The following is a 22,486-nucleotide window of genomic DNA, read 5'->3' as shown; positions in this document are numbered from 1 at the left end:
GGCTTCCCTGGTAGCTCAGCTGGTAAAGAATTTGCCTGAGTGCAAGTCACCCAAGTTTGATTCCTGGATCGGAAAGATCTGCTGGAGAAGGGTTAGGCTACCCACGCCAGTTTTCTTGGGCTTCCCTGGTGGCTCAACTGGTAAAGAATCTGCTGCCTGCCATGCGGGAGACCTGGGTTCAATCCCTGTGTTGGGAAGATCCCCCGGGAGAAGAGAACAGCAACTTATGGGGAAACAATGGAAACAGTGTCAGACTATTTTTTTGGGCTCCAAAATCACTGCAGATGGTGACTGCAGCCATGAAATTAAAAGACGCTTACTCCTTGGAAGGAGAGTTATGACCAACCTAGATGGTATATTCAAAAGCAGAGACATCACTTTGCCAACAAAGGTCCGTCTAGTCAAGGCTATGGTTTTTCCTGTGGTCATGTATGGATATGAGAGTTGGACTGTGGAGAAAGCTGAGTGCCAAAGAATTGATGCTTTTGAACTGTGGTATTGAAGACTCTTGAGAGTCCCTTGGACTGCAAGGAGATCCAACCAGTCCATCCTAAAGGAGATCAGTCCTGGGTGTTCTTTGGAAGGACTGATGGTGAAGCTGAAGCTCCAGTACTTTGGCCACCTCATGCAAAGAGTTGACTCATTGGAAAAGACTCTGATGCTGGGAGGGATTGGGGGCAGGAGGAGAAGGGGATGACCCAGGATGAGATGGCTGGATGGCATCACGGACTCAATGGCCGTGAGTCTGAGTGAACTCCGGGAGATGGTGATGGACAGGGAGGCCTGGTGTGCTGCAATTCATGAGGTCGCAAAGAGTTGGACATGACTGAGCGACTGAACTGAACTGAACTGAACTGAACCTACTCCAGTATTCTGGCCTGGAGAATTCCATGGACTCTATAATCCATGGGATCACAAAGGGTCGGACATGACTGAATGACTTCCACTTTCACTAGTGATGGAATTGAGGTTGTTTCCAGACTTCCCTTTTGGCTCAGACGGTAAAGCGTCTGTCTATAATGTGAGAGACCTGGGTTCGATCCCTGGGTTGGGAAGATTCCCTAGAGAAGGAAATGGCTACCCACTCCAGTACTCTTGCCTTGAAAATCCCATGGACAGAGGAGCTTGGTGAAGGCTACTGTCCATGGGGTGGGAAAGAGTCGCACGACTGAGCGACTTCACTTTCACTTTCCGTTGTTTTACTATTTCAAACTGTGCTTCTGTGAATATCCTTATATATAAAGCACTTCAGAGGAGAGCAGATCTACTGGATGAATGCCTATAAGTGAAAAGGCTATGGCAGAGGGCAGATACATGAATAATTGTGAAATATATTGCCAGATTGCCTCCCTAGTACGTAGAGAGCCTGTCTCCCTCCATCCTCGCCAGCACAGTGTGTTATTAAACTTTCTGGTCTTTGCTAAATTAATCTTTAGATTAAAGTGCTCACTCATATTAGTCTTACATTGTATTTCTCTTAAATGAGTGACATTGAACATATTTTTATATGCTAGTAGCCCCTAGTATTTCCTGTTTGAAGAACTGTCTTTTGTCTTTGTTATTGGTGGTTTTGCCCTATAGATATTTGTTATTTTTATGTACTCGGATTTATCAGTCTTAAGGTTTCTGTATTCTGTATCTTTCTTTGGAAAAAAACTTCCCACTCCAATATTTTTAAAAATCATCCATGATTTTTTCTTCTACTTTCACTTTTTTTTTTTCTGGCCATACCATGCAGCTTACGGGATCTTAATTCCCCAAGTAGGGATTGAACGTTGGCCCTCAGCAGTGAGAACACAGAGTCCTAACCACTGGACCACCAGGAAATTCCCTTAGAAAAAAAAAATTAAATCATTACTTCATCTAGCATTCATTTTGGAGTGAAAGTGATGTAGGAATCTTTTCTTTTTGTTTTCCCAGATGACCATACAGTTGTCCCAACTCTGTTTAATAATCCATCATTTCTGCAGGGGTTTAAAGGGCCATTCTTCTCACAGACTAACTCTCTCCATTTGGAGATATATTTTGCATTTCATAAACATTAACTATCAGTAATCATGGGCTCAAACTTAGGAACCTCACAGGATATTATTTGCAGTGTTTTTTAGATAGGATTAAGGAATTACTTAGAACATGGTGAGGAAGAAAAGTGATCATGTATTCTCAAAGCCCCTAATTTGTGAGCAAGTGAGCAAAACTGAGGAATAGACATGGTCAGCAGTGCAAAACACCACGTACCAACTCCACCCTTGTTCTGTGCTCCTCAGAGAAAAAGGAACAGCCCCGGAGGACAGAAGATAGCCATGCCTCAGGAGTATTTGACATCTTAGAACGAGGTTTCCTCCCACTGCATAATGTCACCAGTTTAACTGTGCTCTGAATTACCTTACAACACTTAAAAAAAAATCTCCCTACTTCAGGTACACCCCCCTGGATTATGCTCTGCTTGGGGAGCGTCATGAAGTGATCCAGTTCATGCTGGAGCATGGTGCCCTGTCCATTGCAGCTATACAGGACATCGCTGCCTTCAAGATCCAGGCCGTCTACAAAGGGTACAAGGTCCGAAAAGCTTTCCGAGACCGGAAAAATCTCCTCATGAAGCATGAACAGTTGAGAAAGGATGCTGCTGCCAAGTAAGTGTGAACTCTAGAGACTGTGTTCTCACAACTCAGGAGTCAGTGTGGAAGGGGGCACGGTGGTGGGAGGGGCCAGGAGAGGGAACCAGGAGGGAATCTGAAGTAACTGTGACCCCTACATCCACGTCACCTCCCCACTTCTGCTCACCAGTCCTTCAGGGGACTGAGTTCCTCTAGGTTAGTCCTCAGGGTTCTAACTCTGGGACACATCACTGCCATACCCAGCCATGGCGAGGAGCTGGGGGTGAGGCATTGCCTGCAGTAAGCCACAAAGGAATATCTGGTCCTCTCACTCTTCCTACCTTTTCAAGAGAAACTCATACCAATATCTAGCCTGCTTCTACTAGACAAATATAGGTCTAATTTTGATTTGATTAAAGCAACCAACTTGTATAAATAACTTGCTCTTCCTTACCTATTCCTTAACAAATCCCTACTAACTAATGCAGTTTATTCCAGAAATACTGATTGAATTCTTACTGCACATACAACACTCTTGACTTGAGCCTAAGGAGAAAATAGTACTTGCTTCGAGGACCTCACACTTGTTTAGGTAATGATATAGTGTGTGAAATAGTCATTTGTGCCTGTTATAAATCTGAAACTGTTAGTTGCTCAGCTCTGTCTGACTGTTTGAGACCCTATGGACTGTAGCTCACCAGAATTCTCTGTCCATGGGATTTTCCCAGCAAGGATAGTAAAGTGGGTTGCTATTTCCTTCTCCAGAGGATCTTTCCTGACCCAGGGATCAAACCTGGGTCTCCTGCATTGCAGGCAGATGCATTACCATCTGAGCCACCCAGGAAGTTTATTATACATTGTGATTGTTTTTACTGTGAGTGATTGATTTTAGATTATGTTTTGGTTTGACTTTTCTGTTATACATGTGTTGGGTATTTTAAATAGGAAGAGAGTATTGCATTAGCAGGTATAAAACCAAAACATCTGATGATAAAGATCACAGGAAGATTGTGTGTGTGTGTGTGTGTGTGTGTGTCTGTGTCTGTGTCTGTGTCTGTGTCTGTGTGTCTGTGTGTCTGTGTGTGTGTGGCTGTGGCTGTGCTGGGTCTTCCTTACTGTGCGGCTTTTTCTCTAGTTGCAGGGAGGTGGCTACTCTTTTTGTGGTGCACAGACTTCTTTTTGAGATGGCTTCTCTTGTTGCAGAGCAGGGGCTTAAGGATGCATGAGCTTCAGTAGTTGTGGCTCCTGGGTGCTAGAGCTCAAGCTCAATAGTTGTGGCACACAGGCTTAGTTGCTCTACAGCATGTGGGATCTTCCCAGATCAAGGATCAAACCCATTGGCAGGCAGATTCTTTACCACTGAGCCATGAGGGAAGCCCTGTTCTTAATTCTTAGTTTCTTGGGAGCTGTGCTTACTGTGATAATCATTGAAATTACCAAAACTGAAAATTTTAGCTTCCTTTACTTTTTTTCAGTCACAGTCTTCCTCATTATAGGGAGTAAATGAGTTTCTTAATACTTCTTAACCATCACCTCCTAATAGTCATTGTAGCATAGATCTCCAGGAGAAATGTTTGAATCGAGAATTACTGATTTAATTTGTGTTAATTTTATTTCTCAAAAGTTATTCCTGAAAATGTGAGTCAGTGTTTCATTTTGGTTTTGAATTTGGTTTTAAGGAACAGAAATCAGAATGTTAAATTTAGCCTTTGCTGCTGCCACCTCATTGACTAAGATGGCCCAGGCACATCACTTTGCCTCAACATACCCTCCCCAATTTCTCATGTTAGGATGGCAGAAATCACCGTCCTTAAAGTAAGGGTGTCAAAGAGACTGATTAAACTTAGAGTGATTTCTATTTTGCTGGTAGAGAAATTGAAAGACAGACGTTTTAGTCATATTTTCTAAGGCTTTTTTGTTTGTTTGTTTAGGAAATACCTATAATCCATTTAAAAGCACTTTATAACTCATACTACACCTCCAATGTGTTGCCAAAATGAACACTACTGTAATCTACCTGCCAAAGCACAGAGCTGAATGCACATGAAAATAAGACTGTATTTATGTTGATCGCTCCTTTTCCTTGAAGCTTCCTTTTTGCTGGATTTTTGTTTACTCTCTAAGCTCAGATCCCCTCTAACTTTCTGAACTCTCCCTTCATACATCTTTTCAATTATACCATCTCTACACTGAAGTCCGCGCTACAGGCTAACCCTTTAAACTTCTTTTCTTGCCATGTTTTTTTCACTGAAAATATATCTACTCTTAAAACTTAAATTACTTTATCTTTGTAGATAACCCCTTCATCTCTCTGACATCTTAATCTCCTGGAACTCTAGTCCTAGATCATCAGCTCTCTACCAGGCACTTCCACTTTGCTGTCCTTTTGTTGCTTGCCAACATGTCAGATCTTTGGACATTTCCATTTGCACGCCCTGTTGTCACTGTCACTTCAGGCTCACTGTGTGAACCATACAACTCACCACCACAGACTGTCTCTCTTTTCACCTCCTGATCTCCCTGCTAGTGCTACCATCACCAGTTGTGCTAATTCCTCTTTCTGAAATGTCCTTTTGTTTCAGTTCTTCTGTCCCGCCACCCTATACAGGCATCATTCTCGAGTAGCATTCGTGATGCTGCCTCAGACCCTGTAACATTTTGCTTCTGCTTATATCTCCAAGTCTCACCTTTGTCTCCACTAATTCCACCCATTCACCCTCACACCTGACGTCTCAACCGTCTTGAACTTTCTTCATTTCCTCACTTACAGCTTTCCTTACAGCCCACGCTCTTGGGAGACCTGAGCTTTCTGACTAGTGTATGAGACTATGTCTCTTAAGAGTTATGTAATCAAATCCAGTTTGGGTCACCCAGTTCAAGCTCTCATGATGCACAAGTTCCTTCAATGGGAGGTTGTTCTGTGTCCTCAAAAAGTCAAGTGACAAGGAGTTCTGTGCCTCTAAGGCAGCACATTTCATTAGTGGACAGTTCTGTTGCCAGTGTTCTTGCCTGGAGAATCCCATGGACAGAGGAGCCTGGTGGGCTACAGTCCATGGGGTCACAATGAATCGGACATGACTGAGTGTCACACTGTTGGCAGAAGTTCTTTTCTCCCTTTTGATCTTGAGCTGCCCCTTGAAGCAAAAGAGAAAAGTCTAAATCCTCTTCATAAACCAACTTCCAGATAATTAAAGAAGGTGCTCCTGATACTCGCACTCCAATCCCAGCTCTCTTTGTCACTTTGTAATAGATCCACTTGCAGCCTGCTCCCCAAACATCTTCCATTTGTCAATACCTTTCTTCAGGGTTGACCCTTAGGTCTGAATCTTCTGCTCACCTGTGGTCTGATGCATGAGAACACTTCCATCATTCCACTCTCTGAGCCTCAGTTTCTCAATAAAAAGAAAATTTTTTAGTTTGGGACAGGTTTTGGGGCTCCGTGAATGCCCTGAAACTGTAGGCAGTATTTTGTATGTTATGAGTTCATATACATTTGGTGGGAAGAGAGGATCTATAGATTTTTATCACCTTCTCTAAGATGGTCCATGAATCACGGAAAGATTTTTTTAAAAGATTGGACTAAATGATATCTAAGGTTCCTTCCAGCTATAACATTCTATAAGTCAAAGGTCCTAAAATGCATGACATTTTCTTATTCCCTTGAAAGGAAGTCAAAGACCAAGTATTACTAAGCCTGTGCTTCAGCAACAATCAAGAGATAGAATCTGACAGACCCCACCCCAGCCCCCATCCAATGCAGTACCAACTGAAAAGGTTAGAGCCAAACCTTTTCTGTCTTCTGAGGTAAGCAGTTTCCTCTCACTGAAAATGTTCCAGGATAAATTGAATTATCATCTCTCCAGGATAAATATATAAGGAATTAAAAAAACTATATAAAAGAGCCTGGCTCTCAGATCTCTTCTGAGTCAAAGATTCTATGAGAGCTGTGCCCTCTGTCTGCCTGAAATAACCTTCTCTCACTTCTCTCCTTTCTCACTTTGACATTATTTCTATGTAACCTTTTTTTTCTCTTCCAGTTTAATTAGTCTCCCACATCCCCAACCCCCAGCTCAGGGTTAATACTTCTGTTTTCAGTTCAGTTCCGTTCAGTCGCTCAGTCGTGTCTGACTCTTTGCGACCCCATGAATCGCAGCACGCCAGGCCTCCCTGTCGATCACTAGCTCCCGGAGATCACTCAGACTCACATCCATCGAGTCAGTGAGGCCATCCAGCCATCTCATCCTGAGTCGTCCCCTTCTCCTTCTGCCCCCAATCCCTCCCAGCATCAGACTCTTTTCCAATGAGTCAGCTCTTCGCATGAGGTGGCCAAAGTACTGGAGTTTCAGCTTTAGCATCATTCCTTCCAAAGAAATCCCAGGACTGATCTCCTTTAGGATGGACTGGTTGGATCTCCTTGCAGTCCAAGCGACTCTCAAGAGTCTTCTCCAACACCACAGTTCAAAAGCATCAATTCTTCGGCTCTCAGCTTTCTTCACAGTCCAACTCTCACATCCATACATGACTACTGGAAAAACCATAGCCTTGACTAGACAGACCTTAGTTGGCAAAGTATTGTCTCTGCTTTTGAATATACTATCTAGGTTGGTCATAACTTTCTTTCCAAGGAGTAAGCGTCTTTTAATTTCATGGCTGCAATCACCATCTGCAGTGATTTTGGAGCCCCCAAAAATAAAGTCTGACACTGTTTCTACTGTTTCCCCATCCATTTCCCATGAAGTGATGGGACCAGATGCCATGATCTTAGTTTTCTGAATGTTGAGCTTTAGGCCAACTTTTTCACTCTCCACTTTCACTTTCATCAAGAGGCTTTTTAGCTCCTCTTCACTTTCTGCCATAAGGGTGGTGTCATCTGCATATCTGAGGTTACTGATATTTCTCCAGTAATCTTGATTCCAGCTTGTGTTTCTTCCAGTCCAGAGTTTCTCATAATGTACTCTGCATAGAAGTTAAATAAGCAGGGTGACAATATACAGCCTTGATGTACGCCTTTTCCTATTTGGAACCAGTCTGTTGTTCCATGTCTAGTTCTAACTGCTGCTTCCTGACCTGCATACAGATTTCTCAAGAGGCAGGTCAAGTGGTCTGGTATTCCTATCTCTTTCAGAATTTTCCAAAGTTTATTGTGATCCATACAGTCAAAGGCTTTGGTATAGTCAATAAAGCAGAAATAGATGTTTTTCTGGAACTCTCTTGCTTTTTCGATGATCCAGTGGATGTTGGCAATTTGATCTCTGGTTCCTCTGCCTTTTCTAAAACCAGCTTGAACATCAGGGAGTTCACGGTTCACGTATTGCTTAAGCCTGGCTTGGAGAATTTTGAGCATTACTTTACTAGCATGTGAGATGAGTGCAATTGTGCGTTAGTTTGAGCATTCTTTGGCATTGTCTTTCTTTGGAATTGGAATGAAAACTGACCTTTTCCAGTCCTGTGGCCACTGCTGAGTTTTCCAAATTTGCTGGCATATTGAGTGCAGCACTTTCACAGCATCATCTTCCAGGATTTGAAACAGCTCAACTGGAATTCCATCACCTCCACTAGCTTTGTTTGTAGTGATGCTTTCCAAGGCCCTCTTGACTTCACATTCCAGGATGTCTGGCTCTAGATTAGTGATCACACCATCATGATTACCTGGGTCGTGAAGATCTTTTTTGTACAGTTCTTCTGTGTATTCTTGCCACCTCTTCTTAGTATCTTCTGCTTCTGTTAGGTCCAGACCATTTCTGTCCTTTATCAAGCCCATCTTTGCATGAAATGTTGCCTTGGTATCTCTAATTTTCTTGGAGAGATCTCTAGTCTTTCCTATTCTGTTGTTTTCCTCTATTTCTTTGCATTGATCACTGAAGAAGGCTTTCTTATCTCTTCTTGCTATTCTCTGGAACTCTGCATTCAGATGATTTTAGCATGCATCATATTTAGAATTCAGCATCTTCAGGAGTAATGGGTCTGATTTCCCAACTAGATGGTCAGTTCCTGGAGAGCATGGATTGTGTTAGGTACCTCCATACTTCTAGTGACTTAAAGCCCCTGATTGATACGTTTCTTATTCTTCAGTCACTAAGTCCCGTCTGACTCTTTGCGACCCCATGGACTGTAGCACACCAGGCTCCTCTGTCCTCCACCATCTCTCAGAGTTTGTTCAAATTCAAGTCCATTGAATCGGTGATAACATCCAGCCATTTCATCCTCTGTCACCATCTTCTCCTCCTGCTCTCAGTCTTTCCTAGCATCAGTCTTTTCCAATGAGTTGGCTCTTTGCATCAGGTGACCAAAGTATTGGAGCTTCGGCCTTAGTCCTTCTAATGAATATTCAGGGTTGATTTCCTTTAGGATTGTCTGGTTTGATCTCTTTGTTGTCCAGTGGATTCTCAAGAGGCTTCTCTGGCACCACAATTCGAAGGCATCAATTCTTTGGTGCTCAGCCTTCTTTATGATCCAACTCTCATATCCCTATGTTGTTACTTGGTCAGTGATGTCTGACTCTTTGCGACCCCTTAGACTGTAGCCCACCGGGCTCCTCTGTCCATGGGATTTTCCAGGCAAGAATACTAGAGTGAGTGTCCATTTCCTTCTCCAATATCCCTGTGTGACTATGGAAAAACCATAGCTTTCACTATATGGACCTTTGTCAGCGAAGTGATGTCTGCTTTTTAATAGCAAGCATGTAATAATAAAGAATCTGCCTGCAAAGCAGGAGACCCAGGTTCGATCCCTGGGTTGGGAAGTTCCCCTGGAGGAGGAAATGGAAACCCACTCCGGTATTCTTGCCTGGAGAATCACATGAACAATGGAACCTGGCAGGCTACGGTCCATAGGGTCATAAAGAGTTGGACATGACTGAAATGACTTAGCATGCATGCAAGAGAGGCTTGAGAGATGTGATTAATATGGCTTCTACAGAAAAAGGGGTTGTGTGGTTTCAACAATGAGCATTTCCTGAAAATGTCATCATCAGGCCCAGCCCTGTAACTCCTAGATGGTGGGGCATTCATGCCACACCCACATTTTTTCACTTCCAACCGGAACCAGTGACAGCTTAACAGCTTTCAGTTCAGTTCAGTTCAGTCACTCAGTCATATCTGACTCTTTATGACCCCATGAATTGCAGCACGCCAGGCCTCCCTGTCCATCACCGTCTCCCGGAGTTCACTCAAACTCACGTCCATCGAGTCAGTGATGCCATCCAGCCATCTCATCCTCTGTCATCCCTTTCTCCTCCTGCCCTCAATCCCTCCCAGCATCAGGGTCTTTTCCAATGAGTCAACTCTTTGCATGAGGTGGCCAAAGTACTGGAGTTTCAGCTTTAGCATTATTCCTTCCAAAGAACACCCAGGGCTGATCTCCTTTAGAATGGACTGGTTGGATCTCCTTGCAGTCCAAGGGACTCTCAAGAGGCTTCTCCAACAGCACAGTTCAAAAGCATCAATTCTTCAGCGCTCAGCTTTCTTCACAGTCCAACTCTCACATCCATACATGACCACTGGAAAAACCATAGCCTTGGCTAAACAGACCTTTGTTGGCAAAGTAATGTCTCTGCTTTTCAATATGCTATCTAGGTTGGTTATAACTCTCCTCTTGATTACTTATATTGGTATAGTTCTTTATAGCTTACAAAATCTTTGTACATTAAACCCTTACAATAACTCAGTAAAGTAAACAAGGCAACTGTCCTTAAACTCATTTCATGCAGGGGATGATAATACCAATTAAGTTGTCTGAAATCACTCAGCCAGTAAGGGAGGAGGTTGGCACATGGATCTCAGTCTTACCCTAAGCCAGGGTTCCTGCCATGGCTTGGTTCTAGGGAACAGCCCCCAGCCATGCTTATGCAGTAGGCTCTCCAAATCCTAGCACTGTCTGATAGGCCGGCATGGAAGGGCCCTGCTTCTTTCTCTGACTTACATGCAATATATAACTGTTGGTGCAAAGGTCGCCAGGCCCCCCGTCAGCTTATGTCCTAACCCAGCGCTTACTCAGCTGTGCATGTTGTTTCCAATGGCTGTTAAGAGAGTGGCACCAAGCTGCCACCATCAGTTCTGCAACATTGTTCAGGAAGATCTTATGACTCAGAGCTAACCGAGCAGAGCATACCAGTATCCTTCTAGATCCTTGAGAAAGTTAGGAAAACTAGTTGGCCCCTAACCTACACCAGGACTATGACCAAGAAAGTCACCAAGGCAAACCCAGGTGTAATCAGTGCAACAGCAGGACACACTAATTTAACCTTCCTTTCCTGTGGAAACCATTTTAATCACAGCTCTCAAACCTCTCTTAGTCCTGTATTGATGGCACTGGTGACTTGAGTACTCATGAATGAGAATGAGCCTGCTTAATTTCTGTGGGGTCTGGCAGAATTACTTTCTTTTTGATGAAACTGGACAACTATTAATACAGCTCTCTGTGGAAGCCGCACAGTGGGGTAGGGAAAAAAAAAAAAACTCCATCAACTTCCAGGACTTAAACTTTCCAGACCCAGAGGAAAGCATGTGCCGTCTTGTGCAAACAGATGCATCCAATGCTGAGATGCTGAAGCTGTGGAATGTTCAAGTTACTGCCCTTGACCTAGTTCTCTGCACAACAAGCAATCTTTTGATAATTTGGTTTCTTTTTTCCTTCTTCTCTTTTTTATTGAGGATAATTGCTTTACAATGTTGTGTTGGCCTCCGCCACACAATAAGGGGAATTAGTCACAACTGCACATGTCTCCTGTCCCTCTTGAGCCTCCCTCTCCTCTCCCACCCACCCCTCTAGGTCATCACAGAGAGCCGGGCTGTGCTCCTTGCGTTCTATGGCAGCTCCCCAGCAACTCTGGTTCACACATAATAGTTTATATATGTCACTGGTGCTCTCTTAGTTCTACCCTACCCTCTCTTTTCCCCACTGTACCCACAAGTCTGTTCTCTGTATCTGCCTCTCCATTTCTTCCTTATAAATAGGTTCATCAGTACTGTTTTTCTAGATTTCATATATATGCATTCATATACAGTATTCGTTTTTCTCCTTCTGACTTCACTCTGTATAACAGGCTTTAGCTCCATCCACTCACTACAACTGACCCGCATTCATTCCTTGGATAAGTTTTCAATTAGCAATAACTGCAGCTCGGATAAACCTCATTGGCTATGATGATAACTGCCACAGTGCAGAGCTCACTTGGTTTCTTATTGTTTTTTTGTTTTTTTGTTTTTTTGTTTTTTTTTTTTTTGCTGTTGTCATCTAGGCTGCTCATTTGTCAGGTCCTCTCCTTTGGTCTTAGATCTGCCTTGGGAGAGTTCCAGGTTATATCTCTGCGCCACCATAGCCCTTCAGAGATTTGCACCAGCAAAGTGTGCTTCTGGTCTTTTTTCCCCTGGGTGAAACAACCCTTGGTTCCTCTAGTCCATCCTTTGGAGACCCTCGTCACCATGTGGTGGACAGCACCTGAAGCAGATGTTGTCAGAGATCTGATCCCTGGTTGGCTTTCTTACAGTTTTATACTGTAAGCCTCTAGGGAGCGGTTCAAATTGCTCTAGAGAGACAGTACAAGCCAGACTAATTGGCAGCCCATCAGAAGCTGTTGTCTGGCTGATTTCCCGTAGAGGAAAAGGGGAGGAAAATGTGGGACTGGTTAAGATTCTGCCATCTTAATAAATGTCCAGCTAAAATGTTGCTTGCTGTGTCATGGCCAGGATTTTTTTTTTCTCTTTAAATTTTCATGTAAAGTAGAATAACTTTAGTTTGTCCTCTTTTATTTGTCTCTTGAACTTTACAAAAATAGGTCAAGTGTATAGCATGGCCCACCCTGAAGATTAAAGATCTTTGACAGTCTGAAATAAATTAGTCAGAGAAAACACACTGAAATTTTAGGATAATTATTAAGTCTAAGAGTTTAAGACTAAAAGCTAAGCTAGAAGCTAGCTTGAAATGCTGTTAATGGTTACTTTGATGTGATGTTGCCACTTTCTTCTTATGACCCAATTCATTTTTTACGTGATAGAAGATTGACATTTTTACAAATGATTTTGTGAGGTGAATTTTACAGGAAGAAGTTAAGCTGCCAAGTCCAGCTCAGTTCTGTATATAGTTTAGCGTGTAACATTGGGCAAGTCAGTAAGCTTTCTGCCTCAGTTTCCTTATCTGCCAAATAAGAGCCTGGCCTCAGTAAACTGAGATTCTTTCAGACTCTGAGCAGTGGTTCTGGACCTTTTTTTCCCAGGGAAACTAACACACACACACACACACACACACACAGCCGGGCCTCAGTAAACTGAGATTCTTTCAGACTCTGAGCAGTGGTTCTGGACCTTTTTTCCCCAGGGAAACTAACACACGCACGCACGCACACGCACACATGCGATTATGTTCTGTTCTCAGGAGCTGTTTCCTGTGTGTGTGTGTGTGTGTGTGTCTCTGTGGTGGTGGTTGTTGCTTTTTGTTTCAGGGTGGCAGTATAGATAAAATAGGATGCAGGTCAGGCATAATTCCCAGTTCTAATCCCCCCTCCTTCTCCTCAGTGATCACAACTTTTACATCAATAACCACAGCTCTCGTGAAATGCACATTTGTGGAATGTGTGCATTGAAAGATTTTTTTAAGTGCAAAATGCATCAGTTTTTGAAAAACATTAATTCTGTTCATCCGCTGAAGGTGTAATTATATATTCTTCTGTTTACATTCTTTCTCCCGGCTTACTGAGTTCTACCACAATGAAAAACCAACCCCTCTGCAAACCTCCCCCTCCAGAGGAGTCTTAAAAAAGCAGAGCTCCCCAAGTACTGGCCAGCCTGATCACTCTGAAAGGCTGGGTCCCCTGTTTGTCCCATGGCTGTCCTCGTGGGAGGCCCAGAAAGGTCTGCGGTGACAAAGTTTGCCCCCCAGGGCTAATTATACAACGGCTTCTTGGAATTGAAAAGGAGAGCTGTTTGGTCTCCTAAAACAAAGCGAAATAAATGACTGCTCAAATAACAAAGTCTAGGTTGTCACCTCAAAGGCCCCGTTGATGGCAGTGATATATCCATTCAGGTGCCAAGCTGGGTAACCCCACATGCCTGTCTGTCTGCAGGACCAACATTCTCTTAAAGCAGTTCTATTCATCCAGCCTCGTAAAGAGAGCAGCTCCCCACCTTCCTGCCAGGAGCAAGGTTGTTAGATCAACTAGCAGCACCTCTGCCACCCAGATAGTTCCACTTTCTTCTGAAAGCAGGCCTCTCCCATTCGAATCACACTGAAATGGCACCATCCATGTGAACTGCAGGCCCTGAGGATGACAGGCTCTCCGGCTCGCCTGTCAATTGCAGTGCAGCGTATGCCAGTGTCGGTGCTTGGAGAGGCCTGTATCAAGACTACAGCTGAACGAGAACATTCGAGCTGCGCTGGAGTCAGCACGACCCACTGGAACACTGTCTCTGGGGTGGCCCCCAGTGGGAACCTATCAGGAGGGCTTCACAACACAGGCCAAGAGACGAGTTGAGTTGACCAGGCTTTCTGTTTAAGTGTGACTCAGATATCTGTCGTCTGGTCTTCCCTGTCCCTTGAGATATAAATAAGCTTTGCTTCAAATTGCACAGGCTATGGAAATCTGAATTCTGTGACTTCCTGGGGGCTTGGGGTCTCTGTCTCAGCTCTTGCTTCTGTGTCTGGGACCTTAGCCCTGCAGCTTTCAGGTTGCTTATGAAAAGGCATGTATGAGCATGGGACCTTCCAGAAAGCGGGTGTCATCAAGACGACCCCATTTCATATCCCATAATGGTATAATTAACAGTGCACCTGAGTATAGTTAACAGTCCTCATGAGACTTGCCTGTTCTCTTAAGCTTTGCTTCTCAGGGTGTGGTCAGAGGCCCGATAGTACCTGTATGACCTGGGTGCTTGATAGAAATACAAAATCTTGAGCCCGACCCCAGGCCTGACAAGTCAGCATCTAGGTTTTACCAAGATCCCAGGAGATTCCAGTCCTTAAAGTGTGTGAATCATGGATCTAAAGTCCTTGGCTGTCCCCTCACCCTGGGCGGATTCTCTGTCCCACCCTTGCTCCACACGGTACCCAGTCTTCTACCTCCTCTTTCTTCCCCCTCTGTTCTCTCTCTTGTTCTTTCATCTCTTCCCTCCCTGTCAGGAACTACAAATAAATTGTTTGTATCTTGACAGATCAGGCCTCTTCTCTGGAGCCTCAGAGTTAGTCATCACCTAGGCCCTGAGGTCTCACCTTCTACCAGCTCTCAATCCTGTCCTCAAGCTTATTAAAGTATTTGTCTAAACAAGGCCCCCAGCTTAGAGGGACCCTGATACCAGATACTCTGATAAAAGAAATCTCTCCATCTCAGTATAAAACACAGCCGTAATTTTATCAAGACATTCCAGAAGTGAAAAGTGAGAACTATTGGTCACTCAGTCATGTCTGGCTCCTCGTGACCCCATGGACTGCAGCCTGCCAGGCTCCTCTGTCCATGCATTCTCCAGGAAAGAATATTGGAGTGGGTAACCATTTCCTTCTCCAAGGGATCTTTTCAACCCAGGGATCAAGAGCCTAAGTCTCTTGTGTCTCCTGCTTTGCAGGCAGATTCTTTACCATTTGAGCCACTGGGGCTTTCACAAGACATCCAAACAGACTCTTCAATCAGTTCAGGATTGTTATCTATCATATAAGCGCTTCTCAGTGGCACTAATGGTAAAGAATCCACCTGCCAATGCAGGAGACACAAGAGACTTAGGCTCAATCCCTAGCTCAGGAAGATCCCCTGGGGCAGAAAGTGACAACCCACTCCAGTATTCTTGCCTGGAAAATTCCATGACAGAGGAGTCTGGCGGGCTACAGTCCATGGGGTTGCAAAACTGAGCTCACATGTGCACACACACAGAGCTATCAAACATGCCTTAGACCTGGAGAAACCGAGTCTTCGACAGTAAAGTGACTTATTCCAGGTCTTCGTGCATAATTTTTTCATGTAATCATTAAGGTTTGCCAGTGGTCTTTTTAATGAATAGAGAAGATTAAAGGTTACCCCTATGCTTATCATTCTCAGTTGCATTCTGATGTACTTTCTGGAACAGGAGAAAAGAGTGTAGTTACAGCTCTGGGGATCACAAGCTTGGGGACACACCATGGGATCCTGTTGTATCTCACCTAACAGTTTCATGTCATGTGTCTCCCAGCTGGGCACAGGTTGACCTGTAAGGTTCTTTCCAGCTCCATCATCCTTTCAGATATGAAAGTTAGGAATCTGTGAAATTGTGAATTACCAAATCCCCCCGTGTTGTGGTTCAGTTCAGTCACTCAGTCATGTCCAACTCTTTGCGACCCCATGAATCGCAGCACGCCAGGCCTCCCTGTCCATCACCAACTCCCGGAGTTCACTCAGACTCACGTCCATCGAGTCAGTGATGCCATCCAGCCATCTCATCCTCTTTCATCCCCTTTTTCTGCCCCCAGTCCCTCCCAACATCAGAGTCTTTGGCAATGAGTCAACTCTTCACATGACGTGGCCAAAGTACTGGAGTTTCAGCTTCAGCATCATTCCCTCCAAAGAAATCCCAGGGCTGATCTCCTTTAGGATGGACTGGTTGGATCTCCTTGCAGTCCAAGGGACTCTCAACAGTCTTCTCCAACACCACAGTTCAAAAGCATCAATTCTTCGGCACTCAGCTTTCTTCACAGTCCAACTCTCACATCCATACATGACCACTGGAAAACCATAGCCTTGACTAGACGGACCTTTGTTGGCAAAGTAATGTCTCTGCTTTTGAATATGCTGTCTAGGTTGGTCATAACTTTTCTTCCAAGGAGTAAGCTGTAGCTCCTTTTAAAAATCAAATCTCACTCAAGAGTACTTGAATAGGTAATGCTCTGAATTTTTTCCTCTTTGCCCTTGGTTTTGTTCCCAGGAAACGAGAAGAAGAAAACAAGCGAAGAGAGGCAGAACAGCAAAAAGGAAGGCTAAGCCCAGATTCCTGCAGACCCCATGCTGCTCCCTGTCTGCCCAGCACCCGAGCTGAGCCCCACAGCCAGAGCTGGGCCCCCAGCAAACAGCCCCCCTGCAGCGACAAGGCCCAAGGCCCTGAGCGGAAAGCCTGCAGACGGTCTCCAGGTAGAGGGTCTCCAAGCAGAGCCCCCCAGAAGGAGCAGCAGCTCTCCTCAGACTTGCAGAGAACAGAACCCAGAAAACCAAATGGTAAGTGTATTGCCTTGCGATTCAGTGCTAACCCATGGACTGTGGACTCTTTTGTTTCATATTATTTAGACCATTTACATTTGAGGTAATTATGTCAGCACTTAAGTCTGCCACTGTATCATTTATTTTCTGTTTATTTTTTCTGTTTCTCTTTTCTTCCCTTCCTGTTATATTTCCTCAAATTCTTTGTTAGCTTGGGATCGTTATATGGCAGTCCCCTTACCCATGTTAATTAAAAATGCCTCTTATTTTTTAGCCCTCAGAGTGAATGCTCCTTCCTCTGACACGCGTGCATTCCCACCCTGAAGCTTTTTCCCTTCTATATGCTCCTGCAGCTTTCCTGTGCATCCCTATTGTAAAGATCCTCAGCTTGCACTGTCCGTGGATTACTGGCTTACTTGTCTGTTTTTTCTGCTAGACTGTACAACCTGTAAAATCAGGATTGCTTCAGTTATGTAATGCCGTGTAACAGACTACCCTAAAACTAAGTGATTTATAATAACAGTTTACTATTTCTCGTGATTCTGTGGGTTGGTCTCGCAGTTCCTCTTCAGGTATCATCTACACTCACTCATGTGGCTACATTCAGGTCAAGGTCAGTTGAATTGGTTGGTCTAAGATGGACTGACTTGACTATCTGGCAGTTGGTGGTGGCTGTCAGCTGGGATTCCTTGACTCTTTTACATGGCCTTTCATCCTCCCATAGGCTAGACTGGCTTCCTTACACAGCGGTCTTGGACATCATTCTGACAAAGCATAGGAAGAAGCTGTAAGACTTCTTGAGGAATAGGTTCAAGAATGTGCATACCACATTTTGTTGATCAAAGGAGTTGTATGATCATCCCAGACTAAATAGTATAAAGAAATAGAATCCATCTTTGCATACTAAGATGGGAGTGATTTTGGGCTATTAAACAATCTATCACAGTTACTTTTTGGTCACAGATTATTCACATTTCTCCCACATGTAAAATGTTTCATCCCTTATCTTAGGACCCAAAAATCTCATCCCAGTTAACACATCAAGTTTGAAGTCTGGGATCTTGAGACCTGTGTGAGATTCCCCATGTGTGAATCTTTCTGATTCAGAGAACAGTCAAAAAGAACACACATTGGCCCACACATGCATCCAATAAGCAATGGTGAGATGACCAATTCCAGGTGGCTCAGAGGTAAAGAATCCACCTACTAGTGCAGGAGATTTGGACTTGATCCTTGGGTTGGGAAGATCCCCTAGAAAAGGAAATGGCAACCCACTCCAGCATTCTTGCCTGGAAAATTTCACGGACTGAGGAGCCTGGTAGGGTACAGTCCATGGGGTCACAAAGAGTCAGACACGAATGAACAACTGTGGATGCACACAAACCACAATAGATACTCCTGTTCCAAAAGAGGAGAGATTGGTACATGGCAGTCACTGCTGCTGCTGCTGCTGCTAAGTCGCTTCAGTCATGTCCGACTCTGTGTGACCCCATAGACGGCAGCCCACCAGGCTCTGCCGTCCCTGGGATTCTCCAGGCAGGAACACTGGAGTGGGGTGCTATTGCCTTCTCCATAGCAGTCACTAGTCCATAGCAGTTCTAAAAGCCACCTGGTTATACAGTGGCAAGGCCCCTACTCTGAGGTATGAAATACGGCTTGAGTAAGGTCTGGTTTTACTCCTCTGTGTGTTTTCTATGCCATGTTCATCTTGGCTGTGGGCTGTGCCACCTGGGTTCTTGGCCCTGCTGAGAAGTCTTCCTTTTCAAAGAGACGTAGCCCATATTTGCAGCTGAGTAGCTTTCTTAGCCTGTTTCCAGCATAAGAGAAATTGAGGACCCAGAGGCTCCTTTGTGTTTGAAACTGCCTCCATAGGTCAAGCTCGTGGTACTCTCAGTGATACAATTATTTCAAAAAATTTCATGGGTCTCCTATGAATCTGATTGAGTTCACTTCATGTTTCAAAACCACATCAATGATTATTTTTCAAATAGGCCTTTCTCTACTTTGGGTGGCTCCGGCTACTATGGAAAAATGCCCTTGAGATTCTTTTGAGTTCTTTTGTCTAGCCAAAAGGCCCACAGTGTACCATCTTTAATATTTATGAGATCTTAATAAAGGGTTGCACAGCCATACTCTTGATTTGATCTTTATCTCTAGGTCATATTTTACTATGAGACTCTTTTGGTGGCTTAAAACAGTTTTCTATTCTGACCCAGCACTGGGTTTTAATAGGTACTGTAAATTCTTCTTGTAAGCTGAGAAGTTCTTTTTTTATCTTATTTCTTTCTCTCTGTATGTGCGTGCTAAGTGGCTTCAGTCATATGCAACTCTATGCTACCCTATAAACTGTAGCCTGCCAGACTTCTCTGTCCATGAGTGTTCTCCAGGCAAGAATACTAGATGTGGTTTGCCATGTCCTCCTCCAGGGATCGAACCTGAGTCTCTTATGTCTCCTGCACTGGCAGGTAGGTTCTTTACCATAGCACCACCTGGGAAGCCCTCTTTCTCTCCACAACTTATCATATGCAGCTAAAAAATCCATTTGATATTTTCTTCAACATTCCTCCTGGAAAACTCCTAAGCCATATCTGTAAGTTCATTAGGTGTATTTTCTGTCTTCCAAGTTACTGCAGGTTGCCAGTTATCATACCACTGAACTACATGGTTCACTTTTTTCCAGACTCCTGTAGCAACTCCTATAGAAACTTCCTATAGCACTTCTCTAGTCTTCACTAGTTAATAATGTCTTCATTGTCTTTCTAACCTCTGCTCACCAGCCAGTCCCAAAGTCAGTGCTCTGGGTTTCTGCTAGGCCAGCCAGCCTCTGTTTTAGGGATCAATTTCTGTGTTGATTATCTCCGGTGCATTAACACCCCACCCTCCAAACTAAGTGGCTTAACACAGTGATTTATTATTTCTCACAGTTCTGTGGGTCGGTTAGGCAGTTCCTCTACTGGATCAGCTGGGCTTGCTTTTGTAGCTGCTAGAAGGGTGGTCAGGCTAGAAAGTCCCAATGTCTTCCTTCACATTTCTGACAATTGGTGCTGGCTATTGGCGATTGGTGTCTCAGTTCTCTTCTACATGCCCTTTCATCCTCCAGTAAGTTAGATCATCTTACTTTCATACTGTTCTTAGGACGGTGTCCTGAAAAAGGAAAGCAGAAGCCACAGGCCCTTTTGAGGCCTGGGCTCCAGAACTATCACGTCCCTTCTACCACATTCTGTGGATTAGAGCAATTCACAAGGCCAGCCCAGTTCAAGAGAGTGGAGACATAGACATATTGCAAAATCACATTTGAAAGGTGAGTGGATCCTCAGATGGGAAAAATCCTTGGCCATTAAACAGTCTATCAGAAGGACCAATATGTCTCTTACTTCTATATCCCAGCAGGGTATTGGGCACATAAGAGATATAATAAGCATTTGTTGAATATATATCTGTATGGTACTGGCTAAGTGCTTGAGATTCAGTGGGTATGACTGGTGGGAGTGTCAGTGGCCCTTAACATTTGGAACATGCACAGTGGCTAAGGCAGCAAACTCTGTTTGCTTACCTCTTTCCTTACCCCAGTTATGTATAGTCAGTTATTTACTATGTCATCATTTAGAATCTTGCCTGGAGAATTCCAGGGATGGCAGAGCCTGGTGGGCTGCTGTCTATGGAGTCGCACAGAGTCGGACACGACTGAAGTGACTTAGGAGTAGCAGCAAGGTATCTCAAACTCAACCTGTCCAAGATAGAATTGAATGACATATTCATCCATCTGTATGTCCATCCCAGGAGTAAAATCTGATCATTTTCTTCTTTTCCTTTACCACTCAAAATCCAGTCTGTCACCAGCTGTCACCTTTACTCCCTAAATACCTTCCAGATCCATTCTCCGCATCTCATCTACTACCGCCACCTGGTCTAGCTAACGTTTGCTTACCTTCGTCTCTGTCTTGGACTGTTGCAGCAACTTCCCAGCTGGCCTTACTTATCTGCTCTGATTCCTCTAATCCATTTTCTTCTCAATATGTGAGCATATCAGTGCCTTCGAACGTGAAATCACATCAAAGCCTTGTAATCAGCACTTCTCCAGGAACCAGGTTCCTTTTGTTGGAGATGGTAATAGAAACCAAGATCTGAGTGCTAGGTGTGTATACCACTGTTGGACTGTCATTGCTTCTAAGCCCTTTCAACAGAGAGAACAGAAATATTTATATCTATTTGGCATCTATTTGTGTATATCACACACACACTGTTTTCATATCAGTACCTCCAATTGCATTTGACACCACAGATTTTATTCTAGCTTTTATCTTTTTTATTTGAAATTTTTTTCTCCCAACTGACAGATCTGGCTTCAGTTATCTGTGATATATATGCTTATTTGTTCAACCCCGTTGTACACCTAAAGTAGTTTTAGAATTGCCATCCCATACCCCTTTGAGAAATAAATTTACTAACTAGAGCTCAGTATTTTCATACATTCCTTAGTCTTACAGTACTCAGCCAAAATATGATTTTACAAAGTTACTTTGGTAAGTTCCCTTCTGCACGTTTTAGTGTGATTACCTCATCTATTTGTAATAGTGTTAGGTTTATTTGTTATTATTTTTATTCCATCTTGGGTTCTTTCCCACATTCTAGCTGATTCTAATTGCTGTTTTTTTGGTTTTTTTTTGGTAGTGGGGTACTTTTTATTTAAGCAGAAAATGACATTTTCTCATAATTATAAAATTAATTAATGTATGTTACCAGAAAATTTAAATAAGTGAAAAGAACAAAGAAGAACAAATAAAAATCCTAAAAATTAACAAAAATCTTTTTTAAAAATCTTAAAAGTAAACAATTATACAAACCCTTCTAATTTTTTTAAAATCAGAAAATTGTGGACATCCTGTTTTGAGGTATTCTTATATCATTTCTTTGTTTTCAATAAAAGTGTTAATAGCTGCTCTGAATACAGCATGCTTTGTTTAATCATGCCTGTGTTGCAGAATATGTAAACCAAACAGCTTTTCTTATAAAGTTTTGTGTTTATCTCTAATATTTATAGCTCTTTAAACTTGCTGCCAAACTTCTTACCAAGAAGGTTGAAGAAGTTTGTTCTACCCTTTCAAAAGCCAAAACCGAAAACCTCTCTCCAAACACTTAGGCAAATAATGGTTTTACTAAATCCTAGTTAGAAAGATGAAATTGTGTCATGTTTTTATTGGCTTTGTGTATTTATTTTCTGGATTATTCACTAACATCCTCTGCCAGTTTTTATATTGGTTTTTCATTTTCTTAATAGTTATAAAATCTTTTTATATAATAAGGATAGTAACCTTTCTCTCTCATATATAATAAACTTTTTTGCATATGCTATAATCTGTTTCATTTTTTTCTTCTGAGATTTTCTCTTTGTGGTTTTATGCCAAGAAAACATTTTTCTCACTTTAAAATAAATACATATATTTTCTAATTTTTAATATCTCATTCAATTTGTTGTATAGTGAATTTGTAACCAAATGGTTTCTTTGTAGAGAATAAGCGGTCATGCCAGCCATAAACATTGAGCCATCTGGAGCTACTGTGCTTGCAGCAGGCTTGTGAACAGTGGCTTCTGGAGAGCATAGCGTTGCTGTCTGGGGTTATGCCCAGGGTCTGTGAGCACCTCATCTAATTCAGAATGCCATCTTTATTTTCAGAAATGGGAATATTTTTAGCTTTCTGTTCTTTCTCACTGATCTGTCTCTACTAATACCCAAATCACATT

General features: G+C 43.2%; 1 protein-coding gene across 16 annotated transcripts in view; it reads left to right on the top strand.

Moving 5' to 3' along the window:
- Positions 1 to 22,486, top strand: part of INVS (inversin) — a 136,021-nt gene that overhangs the window by 93,627 nt on the left and 19,908 nt on the right. For all 16 annotated transcript variants that reach the window (XM_060409238.1, XM_012120186.5, XM_060409239.1 and 13 more), the window contains 2 exons: positions 2,421 to 2,633; positions 16,475 to 16,761. In XM_060409238.1, coding sequence (XP_060265221.1) covers positions 2,421 to 2,633; positions 16,475 to 16,761 — 500 coding nt within the window. The remainder of the gene's footprint in view (positions 1 to 2,420; positions 2,634 to 16,474; positions 16,762 to 22,486) is intronic.

This window comes from Ovis aries, chromosome 2 (assembly GCF_016772045.2).
Source record: "Ovis aries strain OAR_USU_Benz2616 breed Rambouillet chromosome 2, ARS-UI_Ramb_v3.0, whole genome shotgun sequence".
In the NCBI taxonomy this organism is placed as follows: domain Eukaryota; kingdom Metazoa; phylum Chordata; class Mammalia; order Artiodactyla; family Bovidae; genus Ovis; species Ovis aries.
Note: the sequence above shows the minus strand (reverse complement) of the source record. Positions and strands in the feature narration are given on the sequence as shown.